This window comes from Hemicordylus capensis, chromosome 4, assembly GCF_027244095.1.
Source record: "Hemicordylus capensis ecotype Gifberg chromosome 4, rHemCap1.1.pri, whole genome shotgun sequence".
Lineage (NCBI taxonomy): Eukaryota > Metazoa > Chordata > Lepidosauria > Squamata > Cordylidae > Hemicordylus > Hemicordylus capensis.
Genome location: NC_069660.1, coordinates 300,380,895 through 300,402,978, shown reverse-complemented (window position 1 = coordinate 300,402,978; position 22,084 = coordinate 300,380,895). Strand labels below are relative to the sequence as shown.

Sequence of the window (22,084 nt, the reverse complement as noted above, 5' to 3'; positions counted from 1 at the left end):
TGGAATTTTTACCACATCCAGACAGTCCTTCCTACTGTCACACCACATCAGTCCTTCCTACTCATCAAGAAGTGCCTTAAGATACATTCCCCTCCTAGGCTTTCCCTTATTTGTTGTAATTTTGACTCCTCTCATTCTCCATCTCTTATCCATCCCTTATGTGCTTGTCTATGTAGATTGTTAGCTTACAGGCAGAGACTTGTCACTGTTCATTTTATGTATGAACACTTCCTGGTTTATTAGGTGCTTAAAAAGTAATAAATATTGGGTTGTATCCAACAAAAGTTAGTTATTGTTTAATCCCATTGAACATAATAGGACTTAAGTTAGTCATGGTTAGCTAACAATGATACAATTCATTATTTCTTTGGAAACAATTCAACAACAACAACAACTTCTGAAGACATATGTAATTTTAGACAATATATCCAAATGCTATAGAAAAACTTTGATATATTTTGTCAATGTGAAGCTGAGATTTCAGATTAGTAACTGAAAGTCCTAGACTATTAAGACTTGTGTTGTGAATAATCATTACTCATACAAAATTCAGTCAGGGATTCCTATTACTCACAGGAAAAACTGAATCCTTTAAGCCTGTTCTTTTTGCTATCTACAATCCTAAAACTAACAGATATTTCTCAGGATCCTTTCAGATAAGCTGGAGCCTAACAACAGGGTAAACGACCCAACATCTCCCAACGTCATCTATAACAACACAAGCTGAGATTGTGAGGGCCCATTATAATGAAGGTGGCCAATATGAATGGACTTTCTAAAGTAAAGAACTTCGGGGCAAAGGGTAGGGAGGGAGAAACATTCGCATAAAGCACTACACAGTCTGTCGATAGTACTGTCTAATTATTTTAAATGCCATCAAAGCTAGATGACAGATTGTTTAGTGCTATTAACTATGGCAGGCAGAGGTGAAGAAATCAGAGCATTGGTCACTTACTGTGAGGGCTTCTTCTGGCTGTTGGAGTCAAGGATACCTCTGCATGGGTTATCCTCCCCCACGTGCTCTAGGCAGGACTATGCTAATTAGCTAAAGGAAAGCCGATATCTCCTGAGGAGGATAGCCCCGCCCAGGGCCGGACTGGGGGCACTGAAAGGGAGGTGGAATGTATGTGGGGAGGGGCCAGGTTTTGAGCAGAATGGATAATTAAAGGTAGGAGTTGGGGTGCAGGGGTGGGGTGGGGGCACACCAGGTGGGTTTGGGTGCACCAGGTGGGGTGGGTGGGGCACACCAGGAATATGCCCTGTTGCCCTAAGGGCAGTCTGAGCCTACTTCTCACGATCAATCGGAAGGAGGGGAGGTGGGGCTCTCCGGACAGAGAGAGAGGGAAAGGGGAGCAGGGCAGCTGGCGCGGGGAGAGCCGAGTGAGTGCAGCAGGGCGTACCAGGCGAGGGTTCACTGGGAAAATGCCCTGCTGCTCAGTGAGCCAGTCCGAGCCTGGTCCCACCCCAGTTCTTACAGGCCTAAGAGACCACAACAGTCAAAACAGTAGAAGACTCAAGGAAAATAAGCAGAAGGTATGTGAAAGGAAACATTTAACTATATACAGTAAATGGGATTCGAGGGAGAGATTAATCCTAGTTCCATAGAAGGGTCAACCTTGTCGATGCAGAAGTTTCTTCAGAACGTCTTCAGAATGGACGGTGCAGTAAGAAGGTACAGGTATGTGACAGAGACCCATAGGACCCAAGAACAGGAGGAGGAGCCAACCGGGCGGGCCGAGATGTCCTTGACTCCAGCAACCAGAAGAAGCCTTCATAGTAAACGACCAATACTCCATTCTCAGCTGCTGGGGTCAAGGGCATCTCAGCATGGGACTTACCACAGCCCATCAACAACTCCAGGAGGGGGCGCCACCCCCTACTCCTGGGGAAATACCTGTTGGAGTACTCTTCTGCTGAAAGCAGCTTGGGCTGAACTGTAGGTGTCCATTCTGGAGGATGGATTTTTCCATGTGGCTGCTTTGCAGATCTCGTGTACAAGGTGCTCTCGTCGAGAATGCCCCTGAGGTGGCAGACACCTAGGTGGAGAAGGCTAGGATGCACAAAGGTGGCTGAAGTGTGTTATGCCTCATAGGCCATAGCAATGAAGGCTCAATCTATCTTGCAATTGTAGATGGGGAGACCGCCAGTGTCGTTTCGATCTCTGAGGTCAGAGTTTGTCTGTTCAGTGGGAGGAAGAAGCAGTCCTGTATCATGTCTATGTCTATCCCTGAGTGCTGGATCCGAAGAGATTGGACCAGGTGACCCTTGGCTTCATTGATTAGGAAACCGTGGCCACATAGGGCTTGTAAGGTGGTCTGGATATCTGACAGGGCCGCTAGGGATGTCAGTGATTGCAGGAACAAATAGTCTAGTTATGCGAAAATTCTTATCTCCCATACGCGGAGCGGAGATATGAGGGGGCCAGGACCTTGGTGAAAACCCTTGGGGCAGATGAGAGGACAAATGGGAGGGCTGCATATTGGTAATGCACCCCACTGAACTTGAACCAAAGCAGGTGCCTGCTGCTGGGATGTAAGAGGAACATGGAGGTATGGCTCCTTTAAGTCTATAGAGGAAAGAGTCTGCGTGATCAGGGCTTCCGCTATGGAGCAGAGAGACTCCATCCTGTACTTGGTCCACTTGACCAGTCTGTTTAGGAACTTTGAGTCAAGAACTGCTCTTTTGGACCCATCGTTTTTGGGGACGGTGAACAAGATAGAATAGATGCCTAGTCCCTGCTGGGAAGGAGGACTCCACCGCACCTATCTCTATGAAGTGGTTGATTGCTCCCAGAAGGTCTGTAGGTTTTGTAGAAGAGCGGGAGCAGGGGGTGGGAAGGAAGGGATGAGATAGTTTATCTTGTATCCCTCCCAGACTGTGCTGAGCACCCATTTATCTATGGTAGACTCCTCCCAAGCGTGGAAGTGCTCTGACTGGTACCCTCCCAGCCTGGGAAGTCCCGAGTCAGGCCTGTGGTTTGTTTTGCTTGTCCTGAGAGGGGAAGGCTTGCCTGTTTGGGGTGAAGCTCCTGGGGGGTAAGCGTTGTCTGATCCAATTACCTCTCTGGGGCCTGAAGTCCCCGTCTCTACCTCTGGAGGGGGGTCTGGAGGCATGAAAGGAGCAAGGAGAGACAGTGCCTCCTGGACATTTTATCTGGCTTTTTAGGGGCCGGGGGCATGGTCTTTCTTTTATCCTTGGACTCCACAAGGATGTCCTTTAGTGCCTCCTTGCCAAAGAGTTTTGCCCCGTTGTAGGGCACTGCTGATAGGTTGGCCTTAGAAGTGGCATCCACCTGCCAGCTTTTGAGCCAGAGGTGCTGTCTGCCCACAATGGAGGCAGCAGAAGCCCTAGATGAAAACCTGATGGAGTCTAGTGTGGCATCTGCCACGAAGGCCTGTGCTTTCTGAATTTTTACCAACTGCTGTCTAAGCCTGGTGGGATCTGAAGGAGGCTCTTGAAGGAGGTCATCCACCCATAGTAGGGCAGCTCTGGCTATCATAGAGGCTGAGGCTGAGGCCCTGGTTGCTAGAGATGAATGATTGTAAGTTCTCTTAAGGGCAAACTCTGCCCTTTTGTCAGTAGGGTCCTTAAGGGGGGCTTCGCTATCTCTAGGGAGCAGAGAACCTGACATCAATTGGACCACTGGAGCATCAGCCAGGGCAGTTTTAAGTAGGCTGGAGTGCTCCTGCTGAAAGGAGTAAAATTCATTTGCCACAGATAGGGCCTTCCTATTAGCAGTTGGGAGAAGCTATTCCTGTCTTATGGCCTCAGTGAAGGGGGTTGGCATAGGCAACAGTATGTCTTTGCTTTTTGGCTTAGGAAAAACAAGGTCCTCCTTTGAGGTGTGTGTTGTCTCAGAGGGAGGCTTAGCTTGCAAACCAAGGGTGGCAATGGTTCTAGTAAGCAAAGGGTTAAGGTCTTCTGGCACAAATAAGCATTGAGAGTACATACCAGTGTCTGGGTCTTCTGCAAGTGACCATTCGCCTTCTTCCCTATCAGGACGAAAGTCTGGGTCCTGATTTGGGTCCTCCTGCCCATCTGGAGTTGCGCCTGGGTCAGCACACAGATCTATGATAGGGGTGGGGCTGGATGGCTTATCAGATCTGAGCGGGTGGTTTGACGCTATAGGTGAGTCATCTAAATCAGGGCCTGGCTGAGAGCTGAAGAGTGGGGTTCTCTATGCTTGTGTTTCGAAGCCCCAAAAGAGCCCATCCTTGGTGTCTTAGACCCCTTAAGGTGTTTTGTCTTCCTTTTTGCATTTTTAGGTGAAGTAGGACTTGGTTCAGAAGAGGACTCCTCCTCCTCCGAAGACTCTTTCCTACATGTCTTTCATTTCTTGGACCGTTTCTGGGGCACTCTCATGGTTTGGAATGCCTCCAAGATAATAGACTTGAACCAGTCTTGCCATTCTGCAGGAATATATCTGGACAGAGGGGCAGGGAGGTGCGCAGCTTCAACTGGTGACCATGAGTGGGGAGGAGGTTGCCCGGGCAGGTTGGATCTCACCATTTCCTGCATGTCGTCCAGAACAACGTTCTCTCTTTCCTCATCAGGCTGCAGGGGTCATTGGGCGCTTAGGCCCTCACAGTGAACTGCAAGGTTTCCACCGTCTGTGTGGGTTCCTCCTCACTTGGTGGCTGCTCTGCCTGCGTATGTGGCCTGGGTGCAGTGAGGGAGGCTTGCACGCTTGCCATAGCATGAAGATCACTGGAGGCAGGCATCTCAGCTTTGCCTGCATGGCTTGTTGAAGCTGCATCATTAGCAGGGAGTCGGCTCGGGAGGATTCCCCTGGGTCCATCTGCTTGCCGCTTTTGGAAGCACGTTTCGCCAACTTACTGTGCATTTCACGGACCAAGGACAGGAAACCAAGCGCTGCAGTGTCCTGGGCTTGGCTGGGTGTCTGGAGAGCGGCCAGTGTCACCTGGGCAGAAGATGGTGCTCTGCGGGCCCTCAATGTCCCTGGAAAGCTCTTCTGTCCCTTCTCTCTTGGGATGAGTCTTTCCTGTGTGCTCCATGCACAGGAAGGGAGTGAAGGGGATGGTGGGGGGAGAAAAAGAGGGGGGGGAGGCTTTTTTTAAAAAATAAACAAAGAGAGCAAGATGGCAAATGGAGAGCTGAGAGCAGGTGGGAGAGACTGGAGACGTTTGGAAGGCTATAGAAGAATAAAGGCCAAGGTTTGGAGAAGAAAACTGGAAAAGCTACCTGGAGCACTGCAGGACTGGAAGAACTAGGGTGGGGCTATCCTATATAGGATATATAGGTTTTCCTTTAGCTAATTAACATAGTCCTGCCTAGAGCACGTGTGGGAGGATAACCCATGCAGAGATGTCCTTGTCCCTAGCAGCTGAGAAGTTGGCTCTGTTCACTAGCCAGGCAAAGATTTTACTCGAGCTATGTTTGTTTGTTTTTATTATTTGATTGATTGATTGATTGACCACCCTACCAAAATGGCTCAGGGCAGTTTACAGTTAAAACAAACCACTAAAACAGTAAAGAGCTAAAACAAATTAAAAATAACATAACAACTAACAATTTAAAAACATTTTAAAACAACAATTAAACCATTACAGTAATTAAAACCCCTGAAATCAGGTTTTTAAATTTCTATGTTGGTATATACTTGTCAGGAATTTTCACTCGTCAGGTATCATTTTTCACTCGTCACAGACAAGTAGACTAGGGATGTGCACAGAACCAGCGGGGGCCAGTTCAAAAGTGGGGGGGGCAGCTTTAAGGAGGAGGGAGGGTGCACTTACCCCACCAACCGCGTTTCCGCCACTGGAGCTCCCCTGAAAACAGGACCAGCAGGGCGGCAGTGTACCTCTCTACCATCCCATCTCCAATTTGGTCTAGAAGTGACCGGAAGTAGCGTGCACAAGTTACTTCCAGTCACTTCCAGACCGGAGGGGATGTGGCGGCAAGGAGGTACATGGCCACCCTACCGGTCCAGTTTTCAAGGAAGCACCGGTGGGGGGAACGTGGGGGGGGGGTAAAGTGCACCCTCCCTCATCCTTAACGGTGCCCCCCACCTTTGAACCGGCCCCCACCATGGGGAAGTGCACCCTCCCCTGTTCTTAAAGGTGTCCCCGTCCCTGTGTTCGAACACATTCAAACACGGGGTTCCGAACCTGTTCAGCATTCTAGGAATAGAACGCCGAACAGGTTCATGCACATCCCTAAAGTAAACTAGTAGATTTCCTCAGCCCTGATGAAAGGTAAATAGACCCACCATCTTCAGAGGAAGTGCACCTGTGACTGTGGGAGCTCTTCTGTACGGCAGGGTGAGGCAGCTGCTTCGGGCACTGTGTGGGCACAAATCAGGCACAACGTGGGGCAAGGGCCACCCACCCACCCACCACAAGCATCAGCCCAGAGGCCTCCTTGACACCCTCCTCCTGTTCAGTTGCTGCTCCTCCTACTGCTGGGCTGCTCCTTCTTCCCTCTGATGAGAGCTAGGAATGTGCATGCCATGACACAGCCTGGCTTGGTAGCATGGTCTGAGAGTGTTCGCGGGTCACCGCTGCTGCTGTCTTGGCAACATGGCCTGCGGATGCTGAGCATCGCTACCACAAGACCAGCTCTCCCCCCTGGTTTCCTTTCTTGTTTCAGTATGGTCCTTTGCTATTATTATAAGAACAATGACATCATGTAGCTTAGCTTGGAATGTGGTGCTTGACCTTCGCGTAGACTGAAGGCCACAAAGGACTTCACAGACCTAATGGGAAAACTACAAGGAAAAAGAGCAGTCCATTTTTACCCTCCATGTAGCGTAAGATCAAGATAAATGGCCAATAGTGGAACTTAGGAAGTTAAGCATATTTTGAAGTGTGTGAGTCATGCACAAATCATACTGTACCTGTTAAGGTGTTCCCACCCTTATAGGGCAGGTTACGTACTGCATCCAAAACAGCATCCTTGGTGCTATAGGTATTCAAATGCCATTCAATCCGTGGGTCTCCACTGTACTGCGCAAGTCCTACAGAAGAAGAAATGGATGCATCACATAATTGTGATTGCAATTTTGTATGAACATATGAAACTTATATTGAGTCAGACCATGGGTCAGCTGCTAACTGGGCACCTTCCAAAGTAGTGGCTCTCTTAAACCTAGCAGAGGAAGAACAAGGGGAGGGGAGTAGCCTGGAGGAGAAGGTACAGGGGCTTGGACTTTGCCAGCTTACCTCCTTGGCCATGGCCAGGATTTATATTAAACAGCTTGGACCCTGCATATTTAAGATAACGTCTTCTTCGTCATGAACCCCACCACCCATTGAGATCATCAGGAGAGGTCCATCATTCATTGATACCCATATTGCATCTGCAAGCTCAAGTCTGGCAGAGTTGTTCAGGGTTGTGAGGGGCTTAAGTACACACCCCTCTTTCCCTGAATAAGAATTTGCAACCATAAGTTACCCACTGCAACGTTTTTAATATGTTCTTTGTGGACAAAATATCTTGTCTTCGGGCAGACTTAGATTCAGATCCCACAATTACTGCAGTGTCTGATGTGGAGGTGTCCAACAACTCCTCTCATGTGTCTAGGCTGGATCAGTTTCAGTTTGTGACTCTTGAGGAGGTGGACAAGCTACTCAGAGCAGTATGGTCTACCACCTGTTCTCTTGACCTTTGTCCGACATGGCTCATATTATCTAGCAGGGATGTTGTGGTAGAGGGCCTAATAGAGATTATAAATGCTTCTATGAAAGAGGGCAGAATGTCTCCATGCCTTAAGGAGGCAATTACTAGACCTCTTCTGAAAAAGCCTGCATTAGATCCCTCAGAATTAAACAACTATAGGCCTGACTCCAACATTCCATGGTTGAGCAAGGTGAGAAGGTGGTGGCCTCCCAGCTTCAGGCAGTCTTGGAGGAAACTGATTATCTAGACCAATTTCAAACTGGCTTTTGGGTGGGCTATGGGCTGGAGACTGTCCTGGTCAGCCTGATGGGTGATCTCCAGCTGGGAATTGACAGAGGAAGTGTGACTCTGTTGGTCCTTTTGGATCTTTCGGCGGCTTTCAATACTATCAACCATAGTATCCTTCTGGAGCTTCTGAGAGGGTTGTGGGGTGGGAGGCACTGCTTTGCAGTGGCTCCACTCCTACCTCTCGAGCAGATTCTAGATGGTATCACTTGGAGACTGTTGTTCTTATGAATGTGAACTTTTGTATAGTGTTCCCCAGGGCTCCATACAGTCTCCAATGCTTTTTAACATCTACATGAAACCGCTGGGAAATAATCAGGAGATTTGGTGCAGGGTGATATCAGTATGCTGATGACAGCCAAATCGATATCTCCATGTCAACATCATCAAGAGAAGGCACAACCTCCCTAAATGCCTGCCTGGAGGCGGTAGTGAGCTGGATGAGGGATAACCAACCAAGACTAAATCTGGATAAGAGAGAGGTACTTATTGTTCGGGGTTGGAACTCGGGAGATGATTTTGGTCTGCCCGTTCTGTATGGGGTCATACTTCCTCAGAAGGAACAGGTGTCCCATCTGGGAGTGCTTCTAGATCCACAACTTTCCCTGGTATCCCAGGCTGAGGTGGTGGCCAGAGGGGCTTTCTATCAGCTTCGGCTGATACACCAGCTATGTTCGTTTCTTGAGATGAACAGCCTCAAAATGGTGGTACATATGCTGGTAACCTCCAGACTTTATTACTGCAATGTGCTCTATGTGGGGCTGCCTTTGTACATAGTCCAGAAACTGCAACTGGTGCAGAACGCAGCAGTCAGCTGTTACTTCCCCGCTGCACCATTAGGTGGCCCTAAACAGCTTAGGCCCAGGGTATTTCAGAGAATGTCTTCTTCGCTATGAGTCCCATCACCCATTGAGATCATCCATAGAGGTCCATCTGCAGCTGCAACCAGCTTGTCTGGTGGCTACGTGGGGCGGGCCTTCTCTGTTGCTGCCCTGTACTCTGGAATGCACTCCCTGTCGAGATGAGAGCCTCCCCATCTCTGACAACTTTCTGAAAAATCTTTAAAGACCTACCTCTTCACCCAAGCTTTTCAATTTAGTTGTGGTTTTAAACTGTTGTAAAGTTTTTATTTCCATGTTTTTACTTTCTTTACCCAGAGACAGAAGTTTTGGTTGGCATACAAATTTGGTAGATAGATAGATAGATAGATAGATAGATAGATAGATAGATAGATAGATAGATAGATAGATAATAAATATTCAACCCAACATAGTCTCCCACCCAGTGGCAGCTGCAGTGTCTGGCTTGTGATTCTTTTTAGATTATGAGACCTTATGCATAGGGTATTGTTTTTTTCATTCCCCCTCCCATTCCTTTTGCCATGTAAATATTTTGAGACTTTTTGTTGACTTAAATAATAAAAATAATCTAATCTAGCTAATTATTATTTGCACTGATGGCCATGGTTCTCCAGGGCATCAGACAGGGGTCTTCATTAAGGCCAGTGATTGAACCTGGAAGCTCCTGCACAGAAAATATATGCTCTATCACAGGCCTACTCAACGTTGGCCCCCTTGCTGTTTTATGACTACAAGTCCTATAATCCCCATGATCCCACAGAGGCCAATAGCCAGGGATTATGGGAGTTGTAGGCCAATATCTGCAGGAGAGCTGAAGTTGAACAGCCCTCCTCTATCAGGAGTTGGAGCAAGGGTTCCCCAGGCTGGATCCCCAGATTAGGGGTGTGTACCAAATGTTGCATGTAGAACTGGTTCGCATTGAACTAGGCCAGTTCAGTGATTCAACTGTGAACTGAACTGGGTCAAGCCCATTTCAATGTGAACCGGTTCTATATTGCAGGGGATCGGCAAGAAAAGTTATTTAAGTCTCTTACCTGATTCACTGCTGCTCGCTGTCCCCATCCGCAGCAGAAATGCCGGCCAGATCACTCTTAAAACACAGACCGCCTATGTGGCAGTGGTGTTGTTCCGGCCTCCACACATGCGTGGGTGGCCTGTGTTTTAAGAGTGATCTGGCCGGCGATTCATTTGGGGATGGGGGCAGCAAGCGGCAATGAGCCGGGTAGGAGACTTAGACAACCATTCTCGCAATTCCCTCTCCCCTCACTGGATTCTCCTTTACAAGTATTGCCACCCAGACTGCTGAACTGGTTTGACTGAATGGACTGGACTGGCCGGTCATTTTGATTGAACTGGTTCAGCGCAATGCAGTCTGGTTCAAATTCCTTCAAACTCAAACCAAACCGTGTTTTTCAGTTCATGCACACCACTCCCCTGGTGTTTTTGGACAACAACTCCCATTATCCCCAGCCGCACTGGCTCATGCACACCCCTCCCCTGATGTTTTTGGACTACAACTCCCACTATCCCCAGCCACGCTGATTGCTGTTGACCAAATACATCTGAAAACCCAAGCCTAGGAAGGCCTGAGTTAAAAAGTGTCACAGTAGGGCTCTGGAGATCCACATTCAAATTGCCATTCAGCCATGAAGCGTGGTGGGTGACCATCAGCCATTCTATCTCACAGGCTTGTTGAGAGGAGAAACTGCTGGGGTGGCCCAAGATATTGCAGCACCTCTGGCAAGGCACCCTAGCCTAGCTCCATGACTCTGGGGGTGGGGGGCAGCTCCCTTACTAAATCCACCTGTGCAAGCTTCTCAAGGGAGGAGGTTGGCAGCAGCTGCCTCTTCTCTCTTTATGCTTCTTGCAAACTTTATCAGGAGTGTAAGGAGAGGCTCTCCTTACAAGGCTTGCAAGGGTCAACTTGGTCCCAAAGAGCTTCTCTGATGGCAGCAGCAGGGGACATCTTACCACCCTGCTGGTGCCCCCAATAATCTGCCACCTGAGGCAACGGCCTCACCTGGCTTCATGAAAGGGTCGCCCATGATCAAATGGGCTGTGTATGCGACTCTGAGCTTCTTGCAGGAAAGGCAGGATAAATGTTAAACATTTAATGAATTAATAAATCTCATGCCTCTGACAAAACAGGCTCCATTCTTCAAAGGTTTATGCATAATAAAGTTATTATTCTGTAAGGTCTCTGTTCTTGCTACAATGATTTACACAACTCTCCTTGCCTCTACCCCGGAATTCCTTAACATAAATGTAATCGGCACTGGTTTCATTGAGAGTTTAAAGAGTTTAATTGCACACAGTCAGCAAAAAAGACCTAGAAGAGAAAGAAAATCAAGTAACAATGAACTGAGTTCTCCCTCCACCATCTTTGGAAATATTACCTATTCTTGTTTTTTCAGAACCCACATTGAAGGCAGCAACCAGATTCTCCAGGAAATGACGCACAAGCCGGAAGTTGAATCTGCCAATGCTCCAGGAGCCATCCACGAGGATCACTATGTCTGCAATGGCTGGCGATTTACATTTGAATTGGCTCTCTATGAATAACAAAATAGCAAGGAGAAAATTTCACTTAATGAAAAATTTCCAGCAAAGGTTTTTCTTCTTTTTGGGGGAGGTTAATACTTTAAAGAACATATGGGAAAGTTTAGACCTAAAAGAAAACTTGCAAAAATGTCCTGGCTTCCCTAGAACCCTTTGGGAAGAAAGAGCAATTCATCATGCATGCAGTGTTTTGCGGTAGGTTCAGCAGCTGCATCTTTGCAGCATCAGCCTTCCTGCTCGGTGATTGTAGGTAGCTCCAGACAGCATGTTATAATAATGGCCAACTCTTGTTCTGCAGAATTGGATGAAAAGGTATTAGTTTTCCACTTGACCTAATGACACTGAAACTTGGTTTATGTTACTAGGCTTCAATAAACTTGAGAAGGCAAAAATAACACACACATCAAGGTGAGTTAACAGAAAAAAACAGATTTGAAAGAACCAGGAGATAAAAAGATCACAGACTAGGTGATCTTCACTATTTTTCAAGCGGGGAACACTTTGGCAAAAAACTAAAACAAAACACCCTTCAGTGTGAGAGCCATCCAGTGTGAGAGCTGAGAGCCACTATGTTGACCTCCACACACTACTGTACTTTACCTAGTGCTGGGAGGGCCCTTGAAGAGAAAAGGAGCCCTCTCAAGAGCTCTGTGGGGAAAGAGCTTAGAAGGGCTACACTTCCCAGTACTCCATGCACATTTTCCAAGATGGTGCAGGGGCTGAAAAGGAACTGGTCTCCAGTAGGGATGTGCTTCCAGTAGAGAGCTCCAGTAGGAGTTCTCCAGTAGGGATGTGCAAAATGCTTAGAGCTCAAAACAGGCCACTTTGAGATTGAAATAAAATGCCCTTCAAATAAAGGGCCTGTTTCGCACTTGAAAGAAAAGAACTCCACTTTGACTTGAAATGTTTCGAGTGTTTTGAGCGCCATTTTGGAGGGCAGTTTTTCTGGGGAAAGCTGGTCTACTGGTTGGGGTCGCCAGGTAGACCAGCCTCCGCTACAGACGTAGCTCATCAGCCCGCCTCAGAGGGCTGGTCTACCGGCTGTGTGAGGCAGGTAGACCAGGCCTCCATCCCAGACAGCATGTCAGCCCACCTCAGAGGACTGGTCTACCCAGTAAACAAAATCTGTTCCGTGCACACCCCTGCTCTCCAGCACTGGGCAAAGTGTAGCACTGCATGGTGCCAGGGGTACTGTGCAGAGTATTCAGCTTTGGTCAAAGCATCTCACAGGCCCAATAAAAAAGTCAGGGAGCCACACTTAGCCACTGGCCCCCAGGTCTTACACTGCACTAGGTGGTAAGAAGAGCATGAAAGCAGAGCAAAAAGCAAATGAACAGGAGAACTGTTGGAATAAAATCTAAGAAATAAACAAAAGAGAGTCAGCATAAAAAGAAAGATTAATGCATAAGCAGCCAAATATCCATTCTTAAATTAAATATCTGACCTACAAACTGCGACACTGAGACCACAGTGTTAATATGAGTGATATTATTCTGACCACAATAAAAGCAATCTGATGTGCAGAAGGGCTTTGGGAACAAAAGGGATAAGCACAAATCTTTAGCACAAATTATCTGACTTTTTTTTTTAAAAAGCAACAATGGATATCAACAATTTATCTGACTTTTTTTTTTTTTAAGCAACAATGGATATCAACAATTCAAGCACATACAAAGCAATGCCAACCAACAACAACATGTCTCAATGGAAATTATTTTGTTATGGACACTTGCAGCACGCAATAGGTTCAATAACTCAGGCAGCTTGCAGAATTGTGGCTAGGTTATACAACAATAATCTTTTAGTGCAAGAAAAGGCAGCATAGTCTCAGCTGCACAATTTAGTGAATGTACTTTGTGATGGAGAAAAGAGGTGGCGTTAATACATACTAGAAGTGTGAATATGACTCACATGAATTTGATACAATGACATATGTATACTCATCCTTCTAAAGAAGTTATTGACAGATTTTCCACTCATTTCAAAAGAAATCAGATTGGATGAAGCTGAGCAAATAAATAAGGACTGAACATAAATAGTTTTCAAAGTATGCACACTTCTCCTTGGCCATTTGCATGCTTGCAATGACTGCTCTACTAGAATGACAGGCACTGAATAATATTTCCAACAAAATTAATGAGTGATCCACTAGTGATTATTTGCACTGTTGCAGTCCTCATTGTAAAGGCAATTAATTCTGATGGATTACTCAGTGCATACAAGAATCAGTTGTACTCCATACAAAGAATTTTTGGTGGACAGTTCCACATAGATTTGACTTATGATTGTTGAAATGCAGGCTCTTCCTAATTCTGTAATCCAAATGCTGCTTTTCAGCAAGATCTGACCAGCTCACAGTGGAGGCCTAACTGTGGTCATTTGGTCTGTATTACTTCAGAAGGAAATTAAATTATCTTCCATACAAAAAACTCCCTTTCACATAGAAAATGAGGATGTTTTTTGTAAGAGAAAAAGGCTAGGCTGGAGTTCATCCTGACAAGTTAATTTTGTGTGTGGAGGATTTTTTTAATGGAGAAACACAGTCATACAATGCAGTCTAAAGAACCCATCCACATCCCATGCCATAGAACCCAGAGACAACTTTACCATCTCAGGAAGAACTACAAGCTACACTAAAACATTGGGTTCCACACTCATGTCCTGCTGAAGTCATTTGAAGAAACATAGTTTAAATCTTATCACTCTGAGTGAAGATTGAATGTTTAAATCTAATCACTCTTAAGTGTGTTGGGGATTGAATGTTAATTTTTTAAAAAAAACTTCTTGACTTTGTTGTCCAAGTAAATGTGGACTTGGTTGTTCCAAGCTGATTTGGAAGTCCACAAGCAATTTTATCGTACAGGAGTTTGCTTCTTATGGAAAATGTTTCCCGATAATGGGCAGGTCATGGTGTGCAAACCCGCTGACCTCCGATCCACAGCCAGAGTTAGTGACTTTGTCAAACCAACTACACCCCTTGGTTATAGATCTCAGGCTGAAGTTGGTAAGAAGTCGATAACTCCAGCTGCAAACCAGAGGTTGACGGATTCAAACATAATGTCTGATGGGAGAACGTCCTCCTCAGGAACTTCAAATTCTTGGTTTCCTGACTTTCTGGCAATCGTGCAAACTCATCCAATGTATAGAGCTCTGCTTTTACTGAGGAAAGAATTCAGTTTGGTTAAATAAATCAATTGACAACATGGAAAAAAACAGAGAAAATTACAAATGCATTGTAATACAATGCAAAGTACTTTACAATATTTTATTTCAACATTATCAGAATAAAGCAAGTTGTTATTCAGGTCCACAGAATTTATATTAAAAAGAAAGCACCCAAGTGTTAGTGACTTGTTCCCATATTATATTGTGCTTCCACAAAGGTCAGAAACATATATTGCTCTTCACAGTTGCAGTGAACATGTTCAAAGCTTCTACTCATAAAACATTTGCTACATTTGCACACCCACCAAGCTTATATATTTGTTTTGCTCCTAACATTAAAAATATTTTATAGTTGTTGCAGTAAGCATATATCAAAGCATGCTAATAAAACAAAAGCACTTCAGTGGCCTTGTGAAAGAGAAAACGTTTTGATTAGAAATATGTGTTTGTATTTATAAAAAAGCCACTAAAAATGTATTTGAATCACTTCCTAACATTTTAAAAGAAATCCCACCAAAAGATTCCAAATTATGAGACAAACTAACATTGGAGGGCCACAATTGGTGCTTCCAATGTAATTTTTGCTTTTAAAAGCAGCTGTCAGGAGTCCCAACTTGAATCGAAGCCATGGTGCACAGGGATGGGGTGGGGATCAACCTTTCTACCTCAAACCGATTCCCCCAGTTCCAATTCCTCCCTAGTTTGTGCCTGAAACCACCCCCAACCTAAGTGAACAACAGATTCTAGGGGAGAGAGCAGTGTGGGAAGAAGGGGCTGGACTACCTCTTCCCACCCCCCACTGTAGCCCCAATAGACACTTTTGTATTTATAAAGAAGAAAAGGAGCTCCGACATAGAGTTCCAGTGTAACATATAGATTGGTCCTAAATCTCAAATAATCAATTCAAGTAAAGCTGTGCCATTGAGTTGGTGTTGACCACAGAACCCTGTGGTTATCTTTGGTAGAATAGAGGAGGAGTTCACCATTTCCATCTCCCACGCAGTATGAGATGATGTCTTTCAGCATCTTTCTTTATCGCTGCTGCCCGATAGAGGTGTTTCCCATAGTCTGGGAAACATACCAGTGGGGATTCGAACTGGCAACCTCTTGCTCCCTAGGCAAGTTACTTGTGTGTAATAACTACCACATCTTCATGTACCAAATTCTGGCATATGGATCCACTCAAGCCACTAGACTAGATGGATCTGTGGTCTGATCTAGCTTCAGGTTATCTTCCCTGAAGATTTACCTGGCATTGCATACCCACCCAGGGAAACCCATCACTTTTCCATGCATTGCCTGAGTCAGAAAACAGAAATCTAGAGCCTCTGGCCTACTTGAAAAGACCTAAACAAACACCAGCCTATAAAACTTTTTTTTAATTTCTAAAAAATATTTGGATGGAAGCTGTCAAAATAGCTTCAGAAAATTATTTTAAGACTAATATTTGGGGATGTGCACAGTCATCTGTACCCCTATTCACACATGTTCAACATATGTAAAAGCTGTGTATAGTATGCACATGTACAGATGTGTACACACATAGAGTCATTCACATCTTGCGTTCTATGCATGTGAAGTAGCACAGTTCCTATATGTTCCCCGCATTTATTTATTTATCATATTTATATACCGCCTGGTATGTATATCTCTAGGCATTCAAGGGAGCCTGTACCCAGGTTCACTTCTGAAGTAAATACATGTACAGTCACTCACACGAAAACATGTGTACACACATCTACAAACACATACAACATAATGAAGCTATTCCCATGATCACTAGAAAGCGGGTTAAGGGAGCTCAGCCCGCTTTCCAGTGGTTGTGGGAACCACCAGACTCACAGGCAAGGCGGCTAGCACGCCTAAACCACCCTCCCTTTAAATGAGGTTAACGAAGCAAGCGCTCCGTTAACCTGATCTCGTTGCTCATGTGTCACCGCAGTGCACGGCGACACATGATTAGACCCCCGGCCGGGCACTCGGGGGTCTCTCCAGGATGCCCAGTGCACTCGCGTGGGGCATCCTAGAACTTCTAGGGGCCGCACGGCCCCTGATCCCCGCAGCCCCTGCCGGCTCCATGACAGAGCCGGCAGTCATGTGGGCAGCCGATTCGGCCGCCCAGCAACGAGCAGCTGCTCGTCTGTGGGGAGAGCAGGCTAAGTCCGCAGACCCAGAAAAAGCTCTTCTCACCGATTGTGAGAAGAGCTTCAATATCTGAATAGGGCTTCTGAAAAGTCTCTAAAAAGCCCTAAGTGTCAAGATGAAGATTTTCCCTTCAGAGGAGTGTCTTTTTGCCAGCATTTAATCAAGCAACTAAGAACTAGAAACTAAAGTTCATCCAAGTTGGCAGTGAGGACAGTATAGAAGAAAAGTATTGCTGAAATTATTGTTGGAGTACAACCACTGCATGTTGTAGATGCAAATACATGCAAACCTCTTAACTTATTCCAAAATGGTACTTTCTGCATCAGGATAATTCATTGTAAAGCACCCTGGATAGAGGCTCTGTTTAATTTGTGTCCTATGCTTTTAACTGCATAATTGTCCTTTGTCTTCAGACATTTCTGCTGCTCCAACGCAATAATTGTTCCGTGGGCCATGCTTCCATGAAACCGTGTGACATGTCTTTTGGCAATAATTAAAAGCAAACGTTGTGTTGGAATGAAAACCACATCTGCCTTTGTGAATGGTACTGCTTGTGTGTGCACTGTTGTTTTTGATTAATGTTTCTCTTTCCTAGTTTTCTTTTAAATGCCTGTGAATGTTTAACTAAATGTTTAGAGTCCTGTAATCCTATAGAAGCTTGCCAGCACCAAGTTTTCAGAAACTATAAATACTAATCCAAAATCATGAGATTAAATTCACAGCTACTAAGGAGATATTTTATATATACATTTTAAATATGACTGTAAAATATCTTTTATCTCATTTTAAACAGTAGTGTAACTCACGGAAGGCGTGATAGAGGCCACTTGTCTCATATGCAAAATGGACAAGGGTAATCTCATATTATATGCCAACAACTATTAAATACTGTCCAGTTATGTAATGTTTTCTTTTCAGAACGGCATTACTGATAGGTTTTCAACATGAAAAAAATCAGGTATCAGATTGCTTCGGACCAAACTATATGGGACATTAAACCTGTCCACACACACACACACACACACACACACACACACACACACACACACACACACACACTATTTACTAGCAGGTGAGGCCCATCTTTGACCAGGCAAAGTCATTTTGCATAGATTACACTTATAGGAAAGTTCAAGAAATTAAATATATTGTATTTATTTGTCAAGCTACGTACCCAGTCTTTCAGGGGGAGTGTAACCCCATCCAGAACAGACAGATAAACCATCTCTCAGGTCCCGACCCCCCACAGTCAGTACTTCCATCTTATTTGGATTCAACTTCAGTTTGTTATCTCTCATACAGCCCATTGCCACCTCCAAGCAGGCATTTAGGGAAGATATGCCATTTCCTGATGAGGTCAACATGGAGAAGTAAATCTGGGTGTCATCAGCATATTGATAACACCCAGCACCAAACCTCCTGATGATCTCTTCCAGTGGTTTCATGTAGATGTTAAAGAGCATTGGAGACAGTATGGTGCCTTGTGGAACTCCACATTTAAGTTCTCACTTTGCAGAACAACAGTCTCCAAGCAACACCATCTGGAGTCTACTAGAGAGGTAGGAGCGGAACCACTGTAAAACAGTGCCACCCAATCCCACCTCCCTCAGGCGGTCCAGAAGGATACCATGGTCAATGGTATCGAAAGCAGCAGAGAGATCCAAAAGGATCAGCAGAGTCCCTCTATCGACAGCCAATTGGAGATCATCTATCAGGCCAACCAAGGCAATCTCAACCCCATAGCCCACATGAAAGCCAGTTTGAAATGGGTGTAGATAATCTGCACCATCCAAAAGTGCCTGGAGCTGAGAAGCCACCACCCACTCAATCACCTTGCCCAACCATGGAAGTTTAGAAACAGGTCGGTAATTAGCTAACTCCGAGGAATCCAGTGCAGGTTTCTTCAAAAGTGGTCTAATAATAGGCTCCTTAAAACAAGGCGGCATCCTGCCCTCCCTCAGAGAAGCATTTATAATATTTACCAGACCCTCTCTGATAATATAATTATCAGAGGAGTTAAGCCAAGTTGGGCAAGGGTCAAGAGAACAGGTTGTAAGGTGCACAGTCTGAAGCAGTCTGTCCAATTCCTCAGGAGTCACAAACTGAAAATGATCCAATCTAATCCCATAAGAGGAGTTGCTGGACACCTCCACAGTAGACTCTACAATAACCATGGAATCCAGCTCGGCCCAAATGTGAGAAATTTTATCCACAAAAAAGTCCTTTAAAATGTCACAGCAAGAAACTGATGGTTCCAAGTTTAAATTCAAGGGGGAGGGGGTACATACTAGCCCCCTCACAACCCTAGACAACTCAGCTGGATGTGAGTTTGTGGAAGCAATGCAGACAGAAAAGAACTGCTTCTACACCACCCATACTGCCAGAGCATAGATCTTCAAATGTGCTCTGTGTTGTACCCGATCAGACTCTTGCTGAGTCTTCCTCCACTTGTGCTCTAGTCATCTACATCACTGCTTCAGCTCCTGTAACTCATCTGAATACCATGGGGCTGTCTTTAAAGCAGGTCAGAGAGGACGCTTAGGAGCAATTGTGTCTTCTGCTCTAGTGAGTACATTATTCCATGTTTGCACCAGAGCATCAACACAATCACTAGCAGAGCCAAACCTAAATCCTTCCAAGGCTTCTTGGAATCCTATTAGATCAAATAATCTCTTTGGGCGGACCAACCTAATAGGTCCTTCACCCCTACAGAGGAGGACCGAGGCTGTAACTTCTACCTTAAGCAGGTGGTGATCCGTCCATGACAATGGGGAGATGACAGGAGTCCCCACCCATGGAACATCACCCAGAACAGAGCAAAAAACTAAATCCTAATTCAAGATGGTGGACATGTGAATGTTTGAGGCACAAATGGGAACCAATTTAGAACAAATTTAGTACAGTTCTAGTGACATGGAGGGTCCCACTGCACAGGCACAGCGGCCTCCAAAATGGTTGCTGCATCAAGGAACAGACCCAGAAAGGCCCTAAGATGCCCAAACCAGGCAATTTTTAGCAAAAGGAAGGCCAACGGGGGAAGGGGGAACCTCTGTGGATCCCACCATAACCACCTTGGAGAAGCCCCTCGGAGAAGGTAAGTTTAAAAAGAAAGAAATTTCATTTTGTTAAAAAAATGTTTATCGACACACACCCCGCCCCGAACTGAACCAAACCAGTGGGAGTGTGTGTGTTCTGAAGGGGGCCAAAACCAAACTGCCCTGGTGCAGTTTGAGTTTGATTCAAACTAGAACCGAACCAGGCCAGGTGGTTTTGTGCACATCCCTAGTGGATAGTTTTGCATCATTCCTTACAATGGACTGCAGAAAAGGCTTCACAGCATAAAGCACTGCAGAGGTGGAGTAAGCATACCCTGTGGCACCAATGCAACACTAGTCTGGAACACACTAAAATGCCCGACTTAGTGGACCTAGCAAGCGCAACAGGTTTCCACGACTGCAGCATTCGTTGGATGTCAGCCATCGCATACTGCTGGGTTGTGGAGATGAAAAATCAGAGACGTACAACTCCAGCTAGCTGCCGACTGGACAGTGACTGCCCGCAAGGTTGCTGTGCACAAGAACACTCTATCTCAATCGGAACTCTTGCAGTGAGGGTGTGCACCACGGTGGTGCCCTCAGAAGTCCACAAGCATTGTTAGCTTGTCCCAGATGTCATCAAAGCAGTCCCCGCATGGATTCAGTCCATAGTAACTCCTGCTGTATATTTTTAATTTTTAATTTCTTCTATGTAATATCCCAAGTGCAAGGTGTGTGGCTCTCGATATCAGAGAGAGAGACACAGAATCATGAGCCTTCTCTGGGCCTAGGAATGGCTAGTTATGGCATTCACCTTGAGTTTACTTCCCTCCTTCCCCACTGGCCAATACCTAGAGTGCAAGCAGGTGGTGTGGGGTGGGGAGGGGAATTAGGCAGATAGTTCTGCCTGAAAAGTTTCATAAATAGATCGTTTTGCTTTTCTTCCAAAAGGAAGCCATCCTCTATGATAAAAGCCTTGCCTGTCCATCCGTGTTGCCCAGGCATGTGTCCGTGTCTCCCTTGGCCATTCTGGGCATGTGCGCAGCACATGCCCAGAACTCGCCGAGGGAGACACAACCGCCGGCACCGGCCGCCATGTTGGGTGTCTTGCAGGCAGTGGTGGGCGGCGAGCGGAGGAGGAAAAGGCCAGGCGAGCGGAGGAAGCAGCAGGGGAAGCCGGGCAAGGTGGCGGCGGGCCCGGCCGGAGCCGCGGACTTGCCCGGAGGAGGCGGTGCGCCCGGCGGGGGGAGGCCAGGGAAGACGGCGGCGGGGCCCGGCGAGGCCGGTCACAAGGGCGGGGGAGAGGGTGAGGCAGGGGCTACGGGGAAGGCAGAGACGGCAGCGGGGGGACCAGGAGGGCAGAGGCCGCAGCGGGAGGAAACGGAAAAAAGAGAGGGGAGACAAAGAAAAGAAAGGAAAGGGGAGGCCGGCGATGGGGCCCCCGCAAAGCGAGGAGGCGGGGGGAAGCTGGCCGAAGACGGCGGGGGCGGGCGGCACTCTTTGTGGCAGCGGCGGAACTCTCCTGTACTAGCGCCCGTTATTTCAACGGGCTTGAAAACACAAGTAATAGTATATTTGTCTTCTATATTCATAGCATTTAGACATTTCTCAGTCATGGTGCTTCGGTTTGGTTTTATTTCTTTGAATCCCCATTTTGTCTCAACCCATGTACTCCAACTGTCAACACAAGTAGTTATCGGCACCTTGTGACATGCAAGCAACTAATTACTTAAGCTTGACAATATTCTTGTGAGACAAGTATTATCATGCATTTTCAGTACCAGAGAATGGACAGACTGAGTCGGGCTCCCCATTAAAAGTTGGTGACTTCAGTTGGACACCTGGTCTCTGCAAAACATGTCTAAAATGGAGAACTTCCCTTTAAAAATTCTTTATGGAACAAAAATAAATAAATAAAGATGGTCAGCCATCGGTTAGGAATGTTCTAGGTTGCATTGAGCAGGGGCAAGATACAGGGCACCATCCAGCTATTATGAAGCCAGTGGCCATGGTCACATCTCGTGCAGGGGTGACCCATGAGGCATGGTGAGGTGGACACTTCAGGCATAAGTGTGGGGAGGGGTAAAAGGGGGCAGCAGGTTTAGGTTCCTGCCTCCACGGGAGCCACCCTGCTGCCCACTGCCCACTGCCACAGCCCTTCCTTAGCCCTGCTGGGGCACATTGTTTATTTTCCCTGCTCTTTCCCTTCCCCTGGCCTGAGCTAGGAACGCCTTTGCTATCTACGCCTGGCCATAGTCTGAGGGAGTTCTAAGCCAACACCACAGCCGCTATACCACTTTGATTTTGTCTACCACTTTCAAGAGGGAAAAGATATTTCCAAACACACTTGAAAAGATTTGGATTTCCCAACTACATTTCTATCCCAAGAGGTTTTTC

General features: G+C 46.2%; 1 protein-coding gene across 6 annotated transcripts in view; it reads right to left on the bottom strand.

The window, feature by feature from the left end:
- COL14A1 (collagen type XIV alpha 1 chain) overlaps positions 1-22,084 on the bottom strand; it is a 233,740-nt gene that overhangs the window by 158,937 nt on the left and 52,719 nt on the right. For all 6 annotated transcript variants that reach the window (XM_053246596.1, XM_053246598.1, XM_053246599.1 and 3 more), the window contains exons 6-7: positions 11,180-11,335; positions 6,857-6,976 (exon numbers count right to left, since the gene is read on the bottom strand). In XM_053246596.1, coding sequence (XP_053102571.1) covers positions 6,857-6,976; positions 11,180-11,335 — 276 coding nt within the window. The remainder of the gene's footprint in view (positions 1-6,856; positions 6,977-11,179; positions 11,336-22,084) is intronic.